Source organism: Poeciliopsis prolifica, unplaced genomic scaffold, assembly GCF_027474105.1.
Source record: "Poeciliopsis prolifica strain line A6 unplaced genomic scaffold, Auburn_PproV2 SCAFFOLD010, whole genome shotgun sequence".
Lineage (NCBI taxonomy): Eukaryota > Metazoa > Chordata > Actinopteri > Cyprinodontiformes > Poeciliidae > Poeciliopsis > Poeciliopsis prolifica.
The window spans coordinates 699,860-722,363 of NW_026562385.1; the positions used below are offsets into that span (position 1 = coordinate 699,860).

The window sequence follows — 22,504 nt, forward strand, 5'->3', positions numbered from 1 at the left end:
TCTCTTTTGTTCAACCTCTTTGATTATGTTTTAACCTCCTTTTCCATTATTACTACTTGTGTGTCAGGACAAGTGAGCTCAGGTCCAGATTTTCAAAATAGCATGATGATCAGGGACTACATAAAAAAACTAGTTTTAATATAAAGCTTTTGAAATATCTACCATATCTTACATGAAGTTCATAAAGTTCAATAATTGTAGAAATGCCTCCACTCAATAGAGAATCTTCCTCTACTCCAGAATGCTGACTGATACTCCACTACTTTTTTTTTAGCTTCGCTCTTACGTTTGTAGCTTTTTGTTAATTCGGTATTTGATTCAATCACCAGGAAGATGGCTATCACTGAAGTAACATCAATCCCCACCTGTTAGTTTGACAAAAACAGATTAAATACTCCAGAAAAATGAAATCCTTTGCAAAATCTCTGGGCAAAGAGAGGTTTTAGTGTTCTGTGCATTTTAACTAAACAAGTTAATGAGTTCAGCTCTCTGACTAGTACATCTGCCAGTTCTACATTAAATCTTTATACAGTCCAGGGTTTACCCCAGAAAACCTAAGTGTGGTGGTAGAGGTAGTACACCAATGTACCACTTTTTTTTTTGTTTTTGTTTTTGTTTTTGTTTAAAAGTGCTAAAAGTTGACAGGAAATTTAAAAATATGCACAAAACTATTGGTAATATTTAAACAATTATCTCTCTGTGTTTGGGTGGTAGTGTGGCTTATTTACGTAAATTTGTTCACTTTCATTTTAGAGTTTAAAAATGATAGTACTGGGGCCAGTAATTACCAAAGAATATGTAAATTGTCTGTTTTTAGTGATTACAGTGGTCAAAATGTCCAGGGATTAGTATTCCTGTAATTTTCATTAAAGACTATATTCACTTATTATGTTATAGAGAATATATTTTTACTGTCCCTTAATAAACTCATCATGCTTCACCACATAAGTCAAAAATTTAGAAAGCAGAGTACTGCTGGAATATTTGAATGCATAAAGAGTGGTAAGTGTGTTTTCATCCTTAATCCCATGGCTGTCTCATTACAGTTTTTCATTGCAACATCAAATGCTCAAGCCACAAAATTGAATTGATACTTGAGTTTGGAAAGCAGTATTTTTATGAGTTTGCCCAATTCTACATTGCAGGTGCGCTCATTTTGTTTTTGAGCTTATACAAGAGAATCATTGATCCACATTGACATGAGAAATCACAGTTAATCAGAAATTGCTGTGCTGCAGGAAATACAGAAAAGATGCACAGTTTTTCCCATGATGCAAAGCAGTATGTTCAAATAAACTCCACAAATCCTGTAATTTTTCCCCTCCATCTGTTATTTTATTTATATTTTTGTTAATTTACTTCAATGACAACCCCTTGAGATGTAGCATCTCATTTTTAAGGGGGTTCTTACCACATTGCTTTTATAAAAAGCAACGTGTATCTGAGAACGTGCAGTTTGCCTTGTGCTTAAATAAAAATGATTTTAGTTTTGATCAATGGAAAATAAAATGTGTTTTTTTTTCATCGTTTTTACATGTCAATCAATGGTCAAAGCCACTCAGGAACACTGTTTGATTTGAAGCATTGGCTACTTGATTTGTGTAATAAATAGTATACCCTTTTGTTTGCTCCAAAAGTGATATTAATTGTTGGAAGAAAAACATATGCTACATATTTTATGTCAGCAGGAGCTATTAATAATGTAATAGACTCGAATATGACACAACTAATGAAATTACAAATCTTGTATATAGGAGCTGAGAATGGATATAAAATAATGTAAGAGCTGACATTGATTGCTCTCTTAAATAAAAAAATCTATAAAAGAGCATAGGTCTTAATTGTGTTTTGTTTTTTTGTTTTTCTACTTTTCACAGTGGTTCAAAGTGCTTTTAAAAAATTAATCTATCTGGTTGCACATTATTTTGCAGATGTGAAATTGGGACCTATAACTGTACAGCATACCTCATCACTAATGATTATTACAGATTGAACTTTGTTTTCTCTAGTTATTATAAATTGTTACTTTGCATTAGCAAATACTCAAACATAATATGAATGGCTGATATCGAAAGGTTGGAGTGCAGAAAAGGGCGTCCTTAATTTGGAAGTGGAAGTTATAAACAATATAATTTAAAGCGAAGTGTGTCTGGGGGTGGGGCCTAATGAAATGGCCAGAGGAAAAAACTAGAAAGGGGTGGGGTGTTGAAGGTGTAACTCACAGAATGAGAGAGAGGAAGAAACTCAAGCTATTGATGGGGACAGAGGGGAGGGGTGGAATGAGCAAGAGCGTAGGAGAGAGGGAGGGCTGTGTGGGCAGAGGCTTGCTGAATGAGGAAGCGGTAGAGCCATTTTTACTGTTGAGTAACTGCATGCTGGTCGAGCAGTGCGAGAGAGGGTGAACAAGAGGTAAAGGAATAAAGTGCGAACCCAGGATCTTATTAGAACTCTCTTTCTGGTCCTATCGTCTTTGTACACCTCTTGCTTGTTGCTTGTTTTCACTTTTTTGGGGAGGCCCCAGAGAGGACACACAATGGAGCGAAGAGCCTGTGGCAACTGGGCTGTTGTGCTGCTGAGAGGGGGATGGGGTAGAGAGAGGACCGGTTCACACAGCTAACAGAGCCTGCTGCTGGCTGTAGGTTTCCAACAGCCTCTCCTTCCTGCCTGGACATACTCTTTCCAGACTGGCTTCTTTCCTGGAACAACCACTCTCAAACTCTTCCTGGTCTACATTCAGGATTACTCACCATGTCTTGTGGGATTTTTGAACACATAACTGAGCCAGAGGAATGAATGGTTTTGGAATAACCAAACAGAAAAAGTAACTTCTTTCCAGTTTATCTGTGGCCTCTTTGGTTTCTGTTTCTGTTTGGTTGAATTGATAAATGGATTACAAGATGCACTCCAAGTCGAATGATTTGCTGGATTTTCAACAATTGGATGCCCTTCTGGAAAAAATTGCACATTCAGTCTCTGTAAAAAGGTAATGTTTTTTGGTAACACTCATCAACAAACCTTTAAGATATGTAATAGTCATCATTTATTTACTAATCAAACAATTGAATAACAAGAGAAGATAAAATGTAGAGTTTGTACAGGGTATTTTTTTGGTTGTTTTAATGTATTTAAAAAAAACTGGTCCAATGTGAAGTAGATTTTCAAATTGAGATCAGCAACAGTGTTGTGTTGGGAAAAACTTTAAACCAAAAGCTAAAAACCTGGGTGGTGGTGGTGTGGGTTTAAAGCGTGGCCTTGTGCATATTAGTATTAGAAATATCCCGACTTGCTTATCCTAAACAGCTGGAAGTTTAACTATAAAAAGTGAGCAGGATTCTTGTTTCTTCCTGTTAGTTTCATGACTCATGGGTTGCATATTTGAGTTGGTGTGTGACCTCATGGATTGACGCATTTAGTTAATGCTTGTAGCCATCACAAGGGGAATTTCTTTTAAGTTTGCAACTTTAATAAAAACCTAATGTTAGATAAAATCATATTTGTGTGAAACGTGGCATAGAGGAAAATAATTGCATTCATGCGCAGTCTGATCATGACATAAAGGTATCAATTTGCAACCAGAACTTTTTTGGAATCATACTAGTAAAGGCACATCGAAAAAAATATTTTGTGGCTAATTTCCGGTCACTAACTTGAGGTTGTGGTTTAGATGGGCTCAAACAAAGCCAGATATTCGTTTTGTCTTAAAGATAAACAGTGTCGACATGTTAAAATAAAGCTTAAAATGATGTTACATCTCCATCCTCCATCTGGATTTTATCAAGGCTTACTCAAATAAACCTTGATATTTCACTTTGTCCTCTAGAAATTTTTTGCTGACTGAAACTTACTGAAAACGTTGCGATTAATTGATTAGTTTGCTATATGTACAGATCTATTCACATTGTGGTGCTTAATTTTTTCAACATGTGCAATCTTTGGACTTAGGTTATGCAGGCAAATAATATATACACAGACTTTATTGAAAAGCAATGCGGAGTCAGATAATAACTTGCACATAGGCAAACTCCTGTAAGGTTGTTCTGGTGTTTTACATCAGCCAGTGAAAAACTATAGCTTTGACAAAACACTGACCAGTCCTGCACTGTTTCTTGCTTCTTTATTTTGTATCAGTTCTTCCAAGGGATGTGCTTGCTTGCAGGGCTGCAAAATCGCAGTCATTCTGCTTCAAAAGTTAACTTGTCTGTTTCTGACGTTGCCAATGATTGCATTCCTCCATATTCAACAGCAGACGCCATGCCCGCCAGTCCACTGTGGTGGATGAGCTGTTATTTGGAGCTTGTAAGGTCTGGCCTTTGTTCATTTAATGAAGGCTGGACCAATAAACATTTGCAGTCCATTGTCAATCTAATTGCTTGTCCTGTCTTGGAGTATCCCTGAGGTGGTTACAAAAAGCAGGGATAAACAGAGGAGGCTCTAATAATAGAGACAAATTGGGCTCTGTAGGTAGAGTAGTTGCCTTGTGATTGGAAAGTTGTATGGTTGATTTCAACTTCTTCCTGTCACAAGTTGATGTGCCCGGACAAGGTACTTAACCCCAAGTTGCCTATTGATTTGCGTAGTGGTGTATAAATGTGTGCGCATTGAATGTGACTCTTGTGTAAATCGGTTTGAGTGGTCTAGATGATTGGAAAAGCACTTTAAGTTCTGTCTATTTAGCTCTTTAGCCATTTACTTAAAATAGGTGATTAACAGGCTTAGGGGAATAACAATGGGAGGTCTCCACTCTGAACACCAGAGTAACCTCTGCTGCAGAGTATCACTGTCAGTGTGACCTGGTAGCAATCATTGTGTGCTGCATTCACTGATTGGATTAGGATTAGATTTTTTTTATCTTTTTGACCAGCCAGTCCTCCATCAGCATCAGATACATAGGAAATCAATCAATGTCAATCACTAGTGGATTTGATGATGCCCTAAATTCATTATCTAGGGGGCTGGTGCCTATCTCCAGCAGTCAATGGGTGAGAGCGGGTAGGGGATATAGCGACAGGCATGTCACCAGTTCATCATAAGACAACATAGAGACAAACAGGACAAGCAAGGAGAATTTAGAGAGTCAAATTAACCTAATAGTCATGTTTTTGGACTGTGGGAAGAAGCCAGAATGCCCAGAGAGAACCTACGCATGGACTCCATGCAAAAAGACCCCAGACTGGGACTTGGACTCAGCACCTTCTTGCAAGACAACAGTGCTACCAATTGTGCCACTGTGCAGCTCTGATTTGATGATATATTACTCATATTAAGTAACAGTACACCAACCTAAGTTTTTTGGAGTATTAGTCAAAACATGAGCAACACTTATTTTCCTCCAGGCCCTCTTGAAAATTATTTTAAAGAACAAAAAATTAGGTGTCCTTGACTGGTCAAAATAATATTGGGGGGAAAAAAACTGTTTGCCTAATAAACGTCTTGTGCTCTTTTCTTCTTTGTAGTGCAGCTATGAATTTTTTAACCACACCAGTGGCATTGCGTCTAAAAATAAAAGCGGTCTATTTGAGTTCCACTGCATATTTTTTGACATGGCCAGGTCTCTAGTACATTGTGTATTGAATGTCAGATAAAGCCAAAGTGTAATTGTTTGTGAAAAATAATGAGTTGGTAATAGGGATGCAAGTTATCGATTCAGTTGACCTAGAGTTGTTAGTCGATCGATAAGATCAATCGTTTGATTGATAAGGGATCATTTTTCATACTATGCTGAACCTTTTTATTTTAGCTCCTTTAAGCAGGTGGTTACGGTGGTTTTTGAAGGAGTTTTAAAACTTTGTTCCATGAAGTACATTAACCCTCAAATTCAATCATGCTTATTGGCACTACGACTTTTGCCATCATGTTAAAATGTTTTCTGCTTTATGCCGTCACCCACTATTTTTTTCTGTCATTGCCAGCCCATTTTAATCTAATAAACCATTAAGCAACAGTTAATTCACTGTTTGCATCCCTAGTTCGTAATAATGTAGATGAGTTATTTCTTTATAATACATTTTCTTTTTTTTTTTTTTACCACGCTTTCCTTTTATGGTTTTGAATAAAAAAGATGGTCATCAGTTGGCTTGACTAACATCACATTTCTTTCTCATTGATTCTGTGCCTATCCCTTAGATTCTTGTTTTATTCATGTTCAGGTTATGCTTTATGCTTTTTCTTGTTGTAGTGTTTGAAACCCTGAGTGTTTATAGCATTTTACAGGTTGTATCTCATTTGGAAAAAGTTGGGAGAGATTTACAGATTTGCGCTACATCTCTAAGGTCATATTTTGAGAAACTATGATTTATATATCATTGCTTTAAAACATAAAATAGACTCATTAATGGCAATGTCTCATTATTATTTATTATATTGTTTCCAACTGTTAACCTTGTTTTAGAACAGCATGTGCCCACAAATTCCTTGAAATGATCATAGAGAAAACATGAGTCATAATTTATTTTGAATAAGAACTAATTCCTGAGTAGTGCCTAAAGTCTGTCCAAACCAAATGCCCCTGTATACCCAGTAGTAACCTGCAGACGTCTGATGTGATTTTAGAGACACATAAATAATCTTGGTTAAGAAGCAGAAGCTCAAAGATATTAAAATTCATTGAACCCTCTTGATGCATCTAGAAAAAATGTCTAGAAGTTCTGTGTCAGAGAAAGGAACCAGAGATTTTTCATACATTTTGCACTTTAAAACAGTTGTGAGATAGAGAAACCACAGTTTCACCTCAGACAAGTTTTTTTTTTTTTTTTTTTTTTTTTTTTTTTGCCGTTTAAAGAACCTTAAAGGTGCACATTAATGAAAAGTGTATGTTTTGCATTTCTGTTTTGTGGTTGTTCAAATTTTTAGCACAGATCTGGTTAAAATAAACAAATAATCCTATAAAGAGGAAGGATATATCAATTTGTTTTATTACTTTTATCAATCAATATAATCAATTATTAATGTATTTAGCAAGAAAATACAGATCTCCAAAAAGGACTTTTGTGATTTTCATTAGTTTTTTTCTGTTAAAGATTAAAGAAAAGACCTCCAGCTCAATGTCTACTTGTAAATAAAGTTGGTTGTTCATTACTCCAGATTGTTATAGGTTCATAACCATTTTTGTTTTCAGAGCTGGTGGTGCAGATTTTTTTATGTATTCTGTTATCTTATGTTTTTACGACATTTATTTCCCTGTTATTTGTTGAAGTAAGTATCTGGCTCTTTTCGGAAGTTTAGAGATTGTTTGAGTGTGGAGCAGACTTAAATGTGTGTCTTAGGGACCAACATGGTAAATCAGTAATCAGTTTATGATCACATTAGCCTTCTGACTTGAAATGCCCTAGGATTCTTATCTCTACATCTTATGGTGTATTTTGAACACTTCTGCCATTGATCTTCCAAATTATATCTTTTTAGGGCTGCACCAATATTAAAATTTTGTTTGTTAGCAGTATCCAATATTTTTGCTGTTTTGACTGATAATATTTACTGATGTTGTATATATTTTCCTACCCTTTAGGCACAGTGAAAAAAAACAACCACACAATTGATGACGTTTCTCTGCCTTAGTTTAATTCCCTGCAATCCTGCACTGTATCACTAATTGAATTGTTAGAGATTTAGATTTAATTTAACTAAATGTTGTTTGTTAAAATCAGTCCAGTTTTAGTTATTGGACCAATACCAGTATGTGAAAAAATTACTAACATTAGCCAATACTAATGTTGTTGCAGATATATTCTGCATTTCTGCTGTTTTTCTGAGAAAAAGATAGCTAATTTTGAGTTTCACTTTTGGTCTCTATTCTATAGACCAAAAATATATTCCAGTGCAAATAAAGCAAGGACTGAAAGCCTCAGTAAAATCAATAGCTTGTTAACTGACAAAAAGTGTGGATATCAGCGTGAATAAGCAGAGTGGTGTATTGTTACCATGGCCCAATTAATTATTTATATTTCTGCTTTTAGATAAAACACAGGCCATCATTGTGATTCTTAGTGCTGACTTCTAGTGAAATCTGCAGATCTACAGTTTTGCCTAAATTTAAACCTTATATCTTTACATGGTCAATTAATGGTTTGTTTTTACAGATGACAGTCTTTGCCTCCTTTCAAGTTAGGCATGTATTCTGAAGACACGTAAAACCAGATTTCCCAGTGTGAGGTCTTCACCCCCACCCTAATACCCAAGCCACCTTCCTGTCTCCTCAGAAAACATTCCACAGTATTCAATAGTGATCTATGGCCCGGTCAAAGGTCAACAGCTTTTTTTTAGGTTTGAGAAAAACATAAGACTGGAAACATGTGGAAGTGAACCTCTTCACTGATCAGTTTTAGTTGTGTTGTTACACTTTGCCAGTGGGTTAGCTGTTGTAGTTTGAATGTACATATTTGATTTATCTTATTAATTGGTCAAGTGAAGGGAATTTCTTGATAACTACAATTCAAATTTGAGATTTTAATTAAATTTGCTTGCACTGATTTGATTGCAGTTGCTTGTTGATGCGGCTTTCTTAACTTTGTGTCATATCCGTAAGCCACATTTGTTCTGTAATCCCATCTTACCATTACATCTTATGTGCTCTGTGGTTTCAACCCACTCACACACATGTACACACCCACATATCAGGTTGGTGTGTACATGTGTGTGACACCAACCTGATAAGCTGATTGAAAGTTGCCATTTAACTAAATGTGCACAGTGTTGAAGATCAAGAAAAATGACCTGTAGAGATTTTCTGGTTTTTATTAATTAACCACACAATGCAGGTTGTGGGCTGGTTCAGTTGGGGGGGGGAAGAGAAAAAGACCAACAAGTCGTAAAGCAGCTCATCAGTGCTTCCCAAGATAACAGGAACAAAGACAGTTTCTTAAAGATGATAGCCAGTGTTTGTATTGATCCAAATTTCCTGATATCTATAATTTCATCAAGTTGTGCTAAAGACTTTTGGTGAAAACAGGAATTTATCTGTTCTTATTTTTATCAATTTGGTTTTTAGTGAAAAGTTAACTGAGCTTTTACTTGGATAAAATAATAAAAAATTTTGCTTTACTCACTTTACTGAATTAATCAAAGTTTTAGGCAAGAGTTGTGGCCTGTATATTTGACAGACCTTTAGGTACAAATCTGTTATTGACTGTCTCTTATAACGCTGTTGCTGGCAGTGTAAAACCTCTTTGTTTCAATTGTATCAGTTGTTCTTTGTTTACGTTAGGAAAAAAATATTTACTGAAGTCTGTGCTATATCTTTGAGTATTTTGATGGCTGTAACATATTAATGACAGTTCAATGCTTTATTTTTTTCCAGAGATTCCAGTGAGGAGTGCAATGGGATCAGTGGTACTCTGTCAGTGGAGTCTGTGCCGGGGCCAAGACTGAACTGGTGTTCTGCCAGCTCCACTACCCCTGCCCCTACTCTCGCTCCAGCTCCCGTTCTGGGACCTGAGCCCACGCCTAACCCTGTCAGAATGGGAGACGGCCTGGATACTGCGCAGATGTCGGGCAGCAGCCAGGGGCAGGCTCAGCAAACGGGCAATCCCCCACCCCCAGAGTTCTTCAGTCCTAACAGGCCGAAGCGTCAGACCAACCAGCTGCAGTACCTACTAAAAGTTGTGGTAAAATCCCTATGGAAGCACCAGTATGCCTGGCCTTTTCATTCACCAGTGGATGCCATTAAACTTAACCTGCCTGTGAGTACAACCTGCCCCTTTTTGTTCTGTAACCATAACGAGTGCAGACACAGCTGTTAAAGCGCATCTTTAAGTACCTTATATCTTCATCATCAGGTTGCTTAAAATTTTCCAGTAGGGGATTATTAGCAAGATTTATGTCAGAAAAAATGCATTTTATTCGTGCAACTTAAGAGAATTAGCTAGTGCTTTTATCATCCAATTAAAGAACATCTGTGTAGTAAAATTATATAATTACTAATATAAAATACTATTATTTGAAATGTTAATCTTCCTTAAGACTTTAAAGGAATATGATCCCAATTCACAGCAAGTAATCTCAAGGCATTTAAAAAGACAAACAGGTTAGGTTCATATCCAATTCAAACCATGTTTGTTGATTATGCAATGTGTCATTTGTTTATTTCAGAGGTTACCATCACCTTTCAGGATGAATCTGGTCATGAGCTAATCATCTTCACTCATAAATATAGAAAATTCTAATGCTGCTTAGTGTTACCGAGTTCAGGACTGGTTTTGGTCAGCGCTTTGTTTGGGAAATTTATGTTGAAATAACTTATATATACACCCCTAGATCAGGTGTAAAAATTCAAAATAAGTTGAATCAGTAATTTGTAAATTAATTCTAAATTAAATCAATTTAGTTTGTAACATGTAGGTCCTACAAGTTTTGGTGGAAATGTTATAATAGCCTTAGCATATCAATTACATAATGTTGCACCTCAAGAAATTGTTGTTCTAACATTTTTCAAAATGTTTTCTAGGATTACTACTCCATAATTAAAACACCTATGGACATGGGAACAATCAAAAAAAGACTTGAGAATAACTACTACTGGAATGCCCAAGAATGTATTCAGGACTTCAACACGATGTTTACCAACTGTTATATATACAACAAGGTAACAGAGTTGCACACAAGAGCCAATACAAATATTTCTGACGTCTTTCCACTTTTGCTGAGGATGTTTTTCCTGTTCAACAGCCTGGCGATGACATAGTTTTAATGGCTGAAGCGCTAGAGAAGGCTTTCCTTCAAAAAGTTGCAGAGATGCCTCAAGAAGAAATAGAGATCACGGTCATGACAGGAAAGGGGCGTGGCCGAGGCCGGAGAGAAGGTGGTATGTGATTTGCTTGCTTATACCTTGTTCCTATTGCGCAATCTTCTAAGAAACAGAATAACAATTCAAGTGCCTTGTTCTGTCACCCAGGTTTAAACTTGAAACCAGGCACCATCATTGATTCGTCATCCCCGACTCCGCATACGCGTGGCCTGTCAAACCTTCCACCAGCTCCTCAGTCTCTAGGACCAATGCAGGCCCCATCTGTGCTACCTCCACATCCTTCAATCCAGGCTCTGCCCTCCCTTGTGCCCCAGACGTTACCCAGCCTTGCACCACAGCTCGGAGCGCCATACACCATGGTTCAGCCAGACTGTGTTCCTCAAGTCCCCATCATGACTTCTGTGCCTCTCCCCACTCAGACCTCTCTTCCCCCAGTACCGATTCAGAACACTGCCCCTGTGCTGCCGAGCCCTATAACTATGACCAAAGTAAGTTTGATGAATGAAGAGAAATACATTTGCTTTGCTTAGCACATTCGTGACAAATGTTTGTTTCGAGAGTGCTATAAATATTTGGTTTTGAAGTAAGTATTTGATTTTCTCTCTCTTTTTTTGTTTTTCCACATCAGCAAAAAAAGAGCCAAAAAAGGAAAGCGGACACTACAACACCAACAGCAAATGACCAGCTGAGTGAGTCTTCACCTGCAGAATCTAAATCTGGGAAGACGTTACCCAGAAGAGAGAGTAGCCGTCCACCGAAACTGTTAAAGAAGGAAGCTCCGGACTCTCAGCATCACATAGGCATGGTAACCGGTCTTAGTGGACCAAGTGGAGGTCTTAGCCCCAAACCACAGGATCAGCTAGGTTACTGCGCTGGTCTGGTTAGGGATATGCTATCCAAGAAACACGCTGCTTACGCCTGGCCGTTTTATAAACCCGTTGATGTGGATGCACTGGGACTACATGACTATCACGACATCATCAAGCATCCAATGGACCTCAGCACTATCAAGGTTTGTTAAATGCATGACTATAAAAAAGAAAATCCTCAAAATCTGAAGAGTGCATTTTGTGACATGCCAAGTAAAATCCTTGATACATTTTCTAGGCCAAATTGGAAACAAAGCAATACAGAGATCCCCAAGAGTTTGCTGCTGATGTAAGGTTAATGTTTTCCAACTGCTACAAATATAACCCACCAGACCACGAAGTAGTATCCATGGCACGAAAGCTGCAGGTACATAAAGGTCATCAGTGTTTGTCGAATGGAGGAATGATATAATTTTAACACATTCTTGATTCATTTGATCATTTCTGTTGTTTTTTTTTTAGTATGCAAGCTCCTTGGTTATTTTCTATATGATTCATTTGACTTTGTAGGACGTGTTTGAGATGCGCTTTGCCAAGATGCCAGATGAACCTGAGAGCAAGCCAGTGGTTTCTGCCCAAACTCCTACACTTCACCATCCTGCCCCGGTGAAGCCTCAACCCCATTTGGCACATGTTCACACATCTTCAGACAGCTCCAGTGACTCATCCTCTGAGTCTGAGTCTTCCACTGATGACTCTGAAGAGGAAAGAGCTCAGCGGTTAGCAGAGCTCCAGGAGCAGGTCAGTGATCAAAGGAAACTCCAGACAAAGGCAGAGCTTTTACTCAGCTCTTGTAAAACTTTGTTTAAAAATGTTTCCATTTTTCCACAAACAGCTGAAGGCTGTCCACGAGCAGCTGGCTGCCCTGTCGCAACCACAACCCAGCAAACCAAAGAGAAAAGAGAAGGAGAAGAAAGAGAAGAAAAAAGATAAGCATAAGAAGAAAGGCAGCATTCCAAGCCATGTAGACGAGATCCAGGACCCCCCACCTGTTCCACAGTTGCCCAAGAAAACTAAGACCACAAACAATAACAAAGATGTGGTTACTAAGAAGAAACCCAGGTAGGTTTATCAATTTTTAAGACCAAAATCACTTTTGTCCACTTTGATTTTTCTTTCTTCTCTTGCCTTCTCTCATAAATCTCATCATGTTTTTATTATTATCTTATATATACAGTTCTGGAAAAAATTAGGAGACCACTTAAAATGATCCGTTTCTCTGATTTTACTTTTTATAGGTATGTTTGAGTAAAGTTAACATTGTTCTTTTATTCTATGAACTACTGAAAACAAGTTTCCGAAATTCCAAGCAAAACTTTAGTATTAATTTGCAGAAATGGTCAAAATAACAACAAAGATGCAGAGCTTTCAGACCTTAAATAATGCAAATAAAACAAGTTCATATTCATTTAGAATAAATCTAATATTTTAACTCATCAGTGTTATGAGTTATGATTCAGAAATCAATATTTAGTGGAATAACCATGACGTTTTCAATGGGTTCAATGCAGTGGACACAAATTTTTTTTTCCAGAGCTGTATATTTATGCATTGTAGACCCACATTAAAACTCAAAACATACTGATGCTGATTGTATTTTATTCAACTTACTGTTTTCTGTGTATGAATTACCTGGATGGTCCTTCAAGCAGCTTAGGTCACGGTGCTTCGTCATGTTTTATACAAAATTTCAGTTTGTCCAACACTACCTCTTGATGCATCGGTGTGAATTTATACAGCATTTTCTTATGTTTTTAACATAGTAAACAAGCATTGCTTGTTTTTAACAGCAAAATATATATATATATATAAGCACTTTTCGGTTAGTGAAAAGTACAACTCGTATTTTTTGTTTCCCCCATAGCAAAAAGGAGGTATTGAAAAATAGTCACCCATCCAGTCTGCAGCATGTTCCCAATCTGGAGGACGATCTTGGAACAACTGGACCACCGGTCCCAGGGGAGAAATGCAAGCCCATGACTTACGAAGAGAAGAGGCAGCTAAGCCTGGACATTAACAAGCTTCCTGGTGACAAGCTTGGCCGTGTAGTACATATCATTCAGTCGAGGGAACCCTCACTCAAAAACTCCAATCCTGATGAGATTGAGATTGACTTTGAGACACTGAAGCCTTCAACTCTACGTGAACTGGAGAGATATGTGTCATCCTGCCTCAAGAAAAAGAAACGGGTTCCACGTAAGATGCTGTGTGTGAATAGATTTATATTTTGGTGTTGCATCCACAAAAGTAATTAACACAAAGTTGTTTTTTGTAGCTGAGAAAACCGTTGAGTCTGTGGCTCCCTCCAAAAAGACAATATCTTCTTCTGAAAGCAGCGGCTCAAGCTCAGACAGTGAAGCTGAGGGATCAGGTGGGTTCTGCTCAATTGCCTTTTCAAGTTCCCACGATACCACACCTTTCTGTAGAAAATCCCTGTTTTTTTCCACTAAGCACGTTTAAAATAATGTGTGTTTAACCAAAGTCCTGCACGGTACTAAAACAGATCAAACAGAAAAAGAGATTAAACTTCTTTTTTCCCCCCAGGAATGATAAAACAGCCGAAAAAGAAGAATCAATCTGTGAAAGAGGGGAAGAAGATGCATCCCCATGTCCAGACTGCTCAGACTGGGTTTCAGTCCCAAGCTGTTGTCTCTCAGGCCAGCAGTCAGATGAAGCAGCAGCAGCACCAACCGTCTCCTGCAGGCTTTATGCCTCCTCCCCCGGTTGCTGCTCTGGAGTCGTCCCACTTGCTAGAAAGCTACGAGCCTCTGCCTCCGTTCAGCCAGCCAATCATGCATATGCCCCACCACACTGGCAACTCTTCCCCTCCACCTCCGCATATAAATGCTCATTCTGCTGGATCAGTGTCCCCTGAAACGCACCCATTCCTCAACCAGCATCCGGTCCTCCCTTCTCCAGGTGAGAATGCATGTAGGTACTTGAATTTAAATCTTTATTTTTATTTTTTTTTTTGTTATTACAAGTGTGAGAGTGCCATCTCCAGCATTTCTCTTATTCCCATAAGAATATATGTGCAGTGCATTCCTGGATAAATAGTGAAGATGAATATGTATGTCAATGTTTTAAATATCATTGAGGCAATCAAATTATTTCTTTAACTGTCAATTCCTTGTTTCACCATGGCTACAGTGTTCTTTTCTTTGTATGTTTAATTTTTTTGCATCTGTGAATATGAAGCTCCAGCCTTAGATGTTGCTCTGGGTTGTTTTTGGTCTTGGTTGCTCTTGGAGTAACTTTGGTTGATCGGTCTCTTCCATTCCTACATGTTCTCTCCAGTTTTGCCTCAGTTTAGTTTGCTGGCCAAAGTTTGTAACCCTTTTCAGACCTTTCAAACTTTTCCATGATTATTATTGGCTTTCTTTCTGAAAAATGTAATTTTATTGCAATTAATTTATGACTTCAAAAAGGGAGGCAATAACCTTTTCAGAGAACCAGGTTTATTTGGATATTTTATTTTTCCCTGACGAATGAAAACATGATTTGACAACACTTTTTTGTATTTACCCAGGTTATCTTTGACTGATATTAAAATTGTTTTAATAATTAGTAAAATGTGACGATAGAAACAAAAACATTAAAAACACTTTGATAAGCATAATCTTAAATCAGAATCGCATTAAAGTGAATTTTTCATGGATAACTGATTTACTGTGATGTTTGAACAATTGATTCAGTTTTTTTTTTGGGCTTCTTGTTAAACTATATGAATCTTTTGTTCAACCCCAGCTCTACACAGTTCGATGCCTCAGCAGCCGTCACGGCCGAGTCACAAAGCAGCGCCTCTTCACCCAAAACCGCCCCAGCAGCAACAGCAGCAGCCAGCCCCACCTCAGCAGCAGCAGCCAGCTCTACAGCAGCAGCCGCAGCTTCAGCCGGCCCCCCCACCACAGCATCAGCTCGCCCCTCAGATCCTCCACACTCACCAACCCCTGCACCAAAGGCCCATGTCACCCCCCACTCTCACCCCTCAAGGTTTGCTATCTTCCCAGCCTCCCCAGATGCTGCTGGAAGACGACGAAGAGCCGGGGTCAACTACACCTATGAACCAAGTGCAGTTATTCCTACAGCAGTTCCAGCCAGCCCGTCAGCCGCAGCAGTCCATGCAGTCGCACCAGGCGCCGGTTCGGCAGCAGCAGCAGCCGCCGCCGCAGCAGCTGCAGCAGCTGCAGCAGCTGGGACAGACTTCTCTCCTGCAGACAGCGACTATGCAGGGACAGTCACAGCTCTCCACACAGACTTCCCTGCCTCCTCCACAGCTTTCTGTTCCCTCTCAAGCCCAGCCCACTGCATCACATCAGGCTCCACCCCCTCAGATTACCCTACACCAGGCCCGCCACCTGCAAAACGCGCAACACCAACAGCAGCAAGCGCAGCAGCATCAACTGAACTACCAGCAGGGTCCAGGACTTGCTGGTCAGTCCCAGGCGTCGCAACACAACATCTCAATGCCTTCCAACAAAGCACAGCAAATCATCCAGCAGCAGGAGCAGCCTTCCCCTCGGCCATCCAAACCTGACCCATACAATACTGGTAGGTGTGAGAAAACGATGCAAAAAAACCATTATTAGCTGTTTCTAAATGCCAAAACTGCTTGGTTATCTCATCTGTTGCTTCCTTGACAGGCCACATAAGAGATAATCCATCTCCTCTCATGATGCATTCCCCACAAATCCCCCAGTTTCCTCCCGTCTCTCACCCATCCCCACCTCACAACATGCAACCCAAAAAGGTAAGACGTTTACAGAGACCAGACAAAATCTTTCTATAAATGGGTGCAAACGCCAGGAGCACTGACCTTGAAGCATTCTTTGGTCATGCAGCAGAGGGCCTCTGGAAGCCAAGTTGTGGTTAAAGAAGAAAAACTTCCTCCGTCACCAGTGATGAGAGGAGAGCAGTTTAACTCTGCGATGAGAGCAGAGCATCACAAACATCCAGAAATCAAGCCCAGTCAGACCGGCCAGAGTCAACAAAGTGAGAACTCCACACTTTTTATTTTACTCTGTATGAAAAATACTTGAAATAATGCACGGCCTGAGATGCTGACAAAGCTTGTCTGAATGTTTTGGGCAGATTTAAAATCTGTGGATAGTTCACGGCCCGTCATTCGTTCCTCTGAGCCCAGCGGGCCACCTCCCACCCTGCAGGAAAAGGAGAAATTCAAGCAGGAGCCCAAGACCCCTGTAGCTCCCAAAAAGGTACAGGTGGGTAAGAGGATCCATTTCTGGACTTGTAAATCTGAATATTTGTCTTGAGCAGCACTGCTAATAAATTTCCATGTTTACGTTCTCAGGATGTGAAATTCAAAAACATGGGCTCATGGGCAAGCCTGGCACAAAAGTCAACGTCTACAACACAATCTGCTGTGAAGTCATCGAGTGACAGCTTCGAGCAGTTCCGCCGTGCGGCCCGGGAGAAAGAGGAGAGGGAGAAGGCCCTGAAGGCCCAGGCAGAGGCGGAGAAAGACCGGCTACGTAAAGAGCAGGACAAACAACGGTAAAACAAAAACACACGCAAGGCAGATAGCTGCAATCACCTGCTGGGTGGATGTGGATACTAATCTGTAAATTACGCTCAAAAAGTTTATAAAATAGCAAAACAGATTGAGCCCATAAAGACCAGCAACTTTAATAAGAGAACAAACTCTTCAATTTTGAAATATTGCTATAAGTAGTGCCTCCTTATATATTGAAGTGACATAACTTTGATTTTCTTCTTAGCAGCAGCTCTCGTAGAAATACACACCAACCCTGTAAAGTCCGTTTTAATGCCTAAAAAGTTTGATTCATTTGGGGAAGTGTGAATGTGCAATCAAACTCTGATACAGACTAAAATAAAGCAAACTCAGGTTCACATAAACACCAAATGTCGACTAGGTTAAAGTGGACTCTGGCGCGGTTCAAATGCATATGTGAACCAAAGACCGTTCCAAAAGCTTTAAGGAGACTATAGCACAGAGCATTCTGGGAAAATGGAACCAAAACAAATATGCATGTCTAGAGAAATGGCTCATGGACTTTTACAGAAAAACAAAAGAGAAATCCTATAACCGCTAGCATTTCATGTGACGCCATTTCACTCTGTGAAGAAGGAAATCAGAGGTTTTCATGTAGTTTCCTTCAGTGGTTCCTGGTACAACGCCACCACAGGCGAGGAGGTGAACACATTTTTCAAAGGGTTTAGTTTGTTTGACACGTGGCATTGTGGAGGTGAACTGTACCAATCGAAGACGTAACAAATGTTGCAATTTTGGTCCTGGAGACAACAGGACCATCAGGTGTGCAAACACCCTAAAACTGAACATTTCTTATTTACGATCAGCAAGATTGTTATTGCACACAAAAGTTGCTGTTGAAATGTTTTAGAGGAGATTTATGATACTTTATTACTTAAAACAATAAAAAATCTACTGACAGCTTATTAAAAATGTTCATGTGAAGGAAATTTTTTTGTGAGATTGAATTTATCTTTATCTTATGATCTAAAATGACACAAATGATCCAGACTTCTAGAGGAAAATAAATGTTTATTCTGATGCTGTGGTATTATTGTAGACATTCTGCTTTGATGCAGCAACACTAATATTTGTGCTTCAATATTTATTATTATTATTATTATTTAAAAAGCTTAAAAAAAACTTCTTTTAAAAGATGTGGATCAGTTTTTTTTCCCCCCACAAGACATGAAACTTCACACAAGATGTGCGTTTAAGGGCACCAGTTCTTCATCTTTTATGCATCTGTTGATTGCAAATTCCTTGTTTGAACGCCTTACAGAGGGCGGGATGAAGAGGACGTCATCGAGCCTCCTCCCAGAAGAGTGCATGAGGAGTCTCGAGGCCGCCTCGAGCCGCAGCACATCCAAGCCCCTTCTCAGCAACAACCGCAACCGCAGCAGGTGCAGGTGCAGCAGGAATCCCAGCCGGCTGCCATCCAGCAGTCTCCTCAACCCGCTACTCCGCCTCAGCCCTCCACACAGAACTCGCTCGATCAACAGAGGGAACTCGCGCGCCGAAGGGAACAGGAGAGGCGGAGGAGGGAGGTGGTAAGCCAACGCTTGTTTACTCTCTACATCCCATGCGAAAGAAAAAAAAAAATAATGCTGATTTGAAATGATTTGAAATCTTCTTTCCTTTCTACAGATGGCAGCAACTATTGATATGAATTTTCAAAGTGACTTAATGGCTATCTTTGAGGAGAACTTGTTTTGAGAAAAAGAGGACAGCAGAATGAACTGCAAAAGAAGAAGAAGTAAAAAAGCGAATGAATGCCGCAAGCATCCTCTTGAATGAAATCATGGCAACAATGCAGCGCAGACCGCTCCACAGACTTTATGCATACACAGCCAGCCCTGTCGAGACTGAAAACAAACGCTGGCTGGACAAGTGGTTACGGCTCACTTTGGCCCAATTGGCTGCACACATGGAGGGGACTCTTATTGTTTTGGATGTCATTTTCTTGGAATCCAGCATTGCTTGCCTGATCTCTAGTTGCAGAGAAAAAAAAGGACCCCCTTTGTGTTTTTTGGCACAGTTGCCTTTGTCAGACTTGATTCTCTCACTGTGTGTTGGCACAACAATACTGCAGGAGTAAAGACATCCCGATCCTGGAGATGATGAAAATGCTCTGAATTACTGACAGACTGCGCAGAAGTATTTTGAAACTGCCAGATGTCTAAAATCGTGAAGAAATGTGTCTTTTTTGTTGTTCATTTTGTCATTAGTGAACTGTTTTTTTTTCTTTTTTTTTTTTTTTTTTTTTTTATATTTGGTGGGGAAGGGTGGGAGCAACTTCCATACTGTAAATCATGTATATTTCTCAGCAGAGAAGGTACAGTTTGCCTTACATCTCTTTCCTAAATAGATAAGTATGTTGTATGGCCTGCACACATGGACAAACCAATATCACTTACAGACAAAAACCAGAAGCTGTGCAGACTTTTTTTTTTTTCATCATCTAGGATCTACTGTAAAAAAATATTTTCTTATACTTCAAAAACTGTTTATTTTGGATCTGTCTGCTTTTCCACCTCAGTTCTCCTTGCACCAACACACTCCACCACCTATGCCAAACAACTCAATATCTTTTATGCTAAATAACTTCTCTTAAGCATTATAGATAGATAGCGGGCAAAAAACTGAATATATGCATTATCATAGCTCCAGTGAGTATTTATCAAAGAAAAGATCAGTTTTCATCTTGTATTTGTCATTTAAAAATTTCAAAAACTAGCTACCAGAAGAGTTAAAGAGCCAGTTGTTTCTGAGCTTTAGTTGGGTTTCACTGCAAGTGTCGTTATATTTGTTTCACTATCAGATATTAATGTTCGGCTGTTCACAACAGTCACTACTGGATTGGATAAGCCTCTTGTGTTGCCTTTGAGGATTCTGTTGTGACTAAAATCAGTGCTTAACATTAGAAAGATTCAATTAAGGAAGAAGAAACGACTTCATCTTTTGTAGCTAACAGTTAAAACAAGTTAGTAAAACACAGTTAATGGGACCAGACAAAGCTCCCGCTTTCAATCATCTTCCAATTCACAACAGGCACTCTTAACAGCGTTTAAAAAAAGAAAAAAAAAAACATCAACCAGAAATGTCAAAACAAGAAAAAAAAGAGTTGAAAATGGTTTGGATTTCTATCTTTGTTCTTGTTTGATAATAGTGGATGTAAGTTCTAATTCTGTTCCTGGAGACATTTTGGAGCTGGGCTAAAACCTGAACATATGTTGTCCTCTCTATTTGTCTCTTAAAGTGTATTTTCTTTTCTCCAGTGCCTGTATTGTATTGCAATTTTTGTTGGCTTATATTACACTTTGAGGGGACTTAGAAAGTGGCACATCAGGAGTGGGAGGTTTAATATTTAAAACGGGAGGGAGATTTTTTTGGAGAGTTTGTGTTTTAAAAAAAAAAAGAGAGAAAAAAAAAGGTAAAGACAGCATTTTATATTTTACCCGTTGTCAATATTCTGGTTTTAAAATTTAGTTTTAGCTGGGCATCTTTTAAGTGTAAACATCTGACAACTACTTTCTCATTTTGTTCTCTCGGCAGATTTTAGCTCGATGTGTTTCAGCGTTTCCACATTAGCTTTTTCAGTCTGGTCTGTAAGTTTGATTGTGTAAATTTGGGCGACTGCGTGAATGTGTGAGGTTTTTTTTTTTTTTTTCCCCCACTGTGTGATGCAGAGAGGCATGTTCCCAGATATGTAGATAAACGTTCTGTTGATGAAGACTAAAAAGATGAGCTGAAAAGGTTTAGTGCTTAATTCACTTCTTTTTTTAAATTTTTATTTCAAGGCCACCATGTATGAATATATAATGTTATTATTAGACCTGTTTCAAAAGTGTTAAGAAAAATACTTTCATTCCATTTTATCCTTTTGTTTTCCATGATAACTGTTGGACATAATGTGCCATGAGTTCTACAGAGAATGTGCTGAAATGCAGCTCAGCCCAGAATTTGCTTTATTCAGGTATCTTATTTTTGTGTTGCATTTGTTCTGTTTTGGGGGGTTATTATAACATTTTCCTCAGTTTTGTTTTGGTATGTGAGTGGTCTCTTGAGGTCTCTGAATACGTATGTAATGATCATTGAATAAACTCATCTGTTTTATAGAAAATAAAACGGAGAAAGTGTCTGTTTTAATGTTGCGACTCACTCTTGATTTGTAGGTGAAGAGAGATGTTGCTTCTCAGCTGTAGAGCTGGTCAATTGTAAGTTGGCTCTTTCTACAAATAAGTTTAAGCCAAAAAGCAGCATTTTGTCAAATTAATACGCAATACATCATATTTTGTCATTGAAAAAAAATCATCTTTTTGGTGAAACGTTGCAGGATTATGCTGTGCTTAACAATTATTCCGCAATGTATTAATCCACATTTTTTATAATTTTGTCACAAAAAAGTCAACTGCACCTCATTTCCTCTTCGTTTGAGTCTTTCACTACTTTGTATTAGTTTCTCATATTTATCTCATAAGCAGACACTCAGTTTTCAGATCATTGTCATTTAAAAACAATGATCTGAAAACTGATCATATCTCTGCAACTTGTACCTCTTTTTTCTGATTTATTTATTTATTGCATTTGTTTTACAAATATACAGTTATGTAAAGAATGGCTTATTTTATAAAGTCTGAGTAAAGCATAATTTACTAAACATCCAGTTTCTTCTGCAGGCAAGGCTATTTTATTAACGACCATAATGGCGGCGTTTTCAGCAAGTTAATAACCAAATAAGTTTCGTGAGCTTATTTTATTTTGACGGTACGTACCGGAAATAGTACTGTATAGTAATTCCCATACGCTTTACGTTTGAAAATGACTTTCAAATGCTGACATCTAGTGGCCATTATCGGAAACTACACCAAAAGTATTTTGCCCATATTTCTCACTTACTGATTTAGCGATGGTTGCTTGCAAACAATTTTAAGTGTTAATTTTCGATTGTCATACAAAATAAATTAGCATTAGACACAATAACTCGTATTTTACTTTTATGCACATAAAGAATAACGTTATTTTGAAAGCTAAACATAAAAATTAAAGTAGCAAGATTAGGATTTTATTGGTTGTCTTATTTTACAAGTAGTTACCAGAAGTGAGTCTGCAGCGAGGTTGACTCTGACTTTACACTGAACTGCCACTACGTTGCCCTCTTGTGGTCACATTGATACACTACACCACCAACGACCAGGGTCTGTGTTTCCAGTTTTTGAATAACCTTTGTTTTACCCAAGCATTTATCTGAAGTGACTCGGTTGCTGACTTGCTTTTGAGTGTCTATTTGAATTTAAAACGCTGTAACACAAGCTGAAATCAAAATGCGACATATTCTTATCACAGAAACTACTTAAAAACAGTATATTCATTCTGTAGCTGCTT

General features: G+C 38.5%; 1 protein-coding gene across 4 annotated transcripts; it reads left to right on the top strand.

Moving 5' to 3' along the window:
* Positions 1–2,033: 2,033 nt before the first annotated feature.
* Positions 2,034–21,268, top strand: brd4 (bromodomain containing 4). Of its 4 annotated transcripts, none has more exons than XM_055035017.1 (19): positions 2,034–2,983; positions 9,293–9,674; positions 10,439–10,576; positions 10,660–10,795; positions 10,886–11,226; positions 11,367–11,750; positions 11,846–11,974; positions 12,118–12,348; positions 12,443–12,669; positions 13,472–13,803; positions 13,883–13,978; positions 14,152–14,538; positions 15,355–16,158; positions 16,251–16,357; positions 16,449–16,599; positions 16,699–16,823; positions 16,919–17,121; positions 18,402–18,669; positions 18,767–21,268. In XM_055035017.1, exons 1-19 carry the CDS (start codon positions 2,886–2,888, stop codon positions 18,833–18,835), a joined length of 4,608 nt encoding a protein of 1,535 aa, XP_054890992.1. In that variant the 5' UTR covers positions 2,034–2,885; the 3' UTR covers positions 18,836–21,268. The 4 variants fall into 4 exon arrangements, with proteins under 4 accessions (XP_054890992.1, XP_054890990.1, XP_054890991.1 ...); XM_055035015.1 differs by having other exon boundaries at positions 2,035–2,983; positions 16,699–16,829; XM_055035016.1 differs by having other exon boundaries at positions 2,035–2,983; positions 10,660–10,792; positions 16,699–16,829.
* Positions 21,269–22,504: the final 1,236 nt, after the last annotated feature.

Coding starts and splice junctions, on each gene's coding strand:
- brd4 (XM_055035015.1), top strand. CDS start 2,886: ATGGATTACAAGATGCACTCCAAGTCGAATGATTTGCTGGATTTTCAA. Junction 10,796..10,885: donor CCGAGGCCGGAGAGAAGGTG/GTATGTGATTTG, acceptor TCTGTCACCCAG/GTTTAAACTTGAAACCAGGC. Junction 17,122..18,401: donor AAAGAGCAGGACAAACAACG/GTAAAACAAAAA, acceptor AACGCCTTACAG/AGGGCGGGATGAAGAGGACG.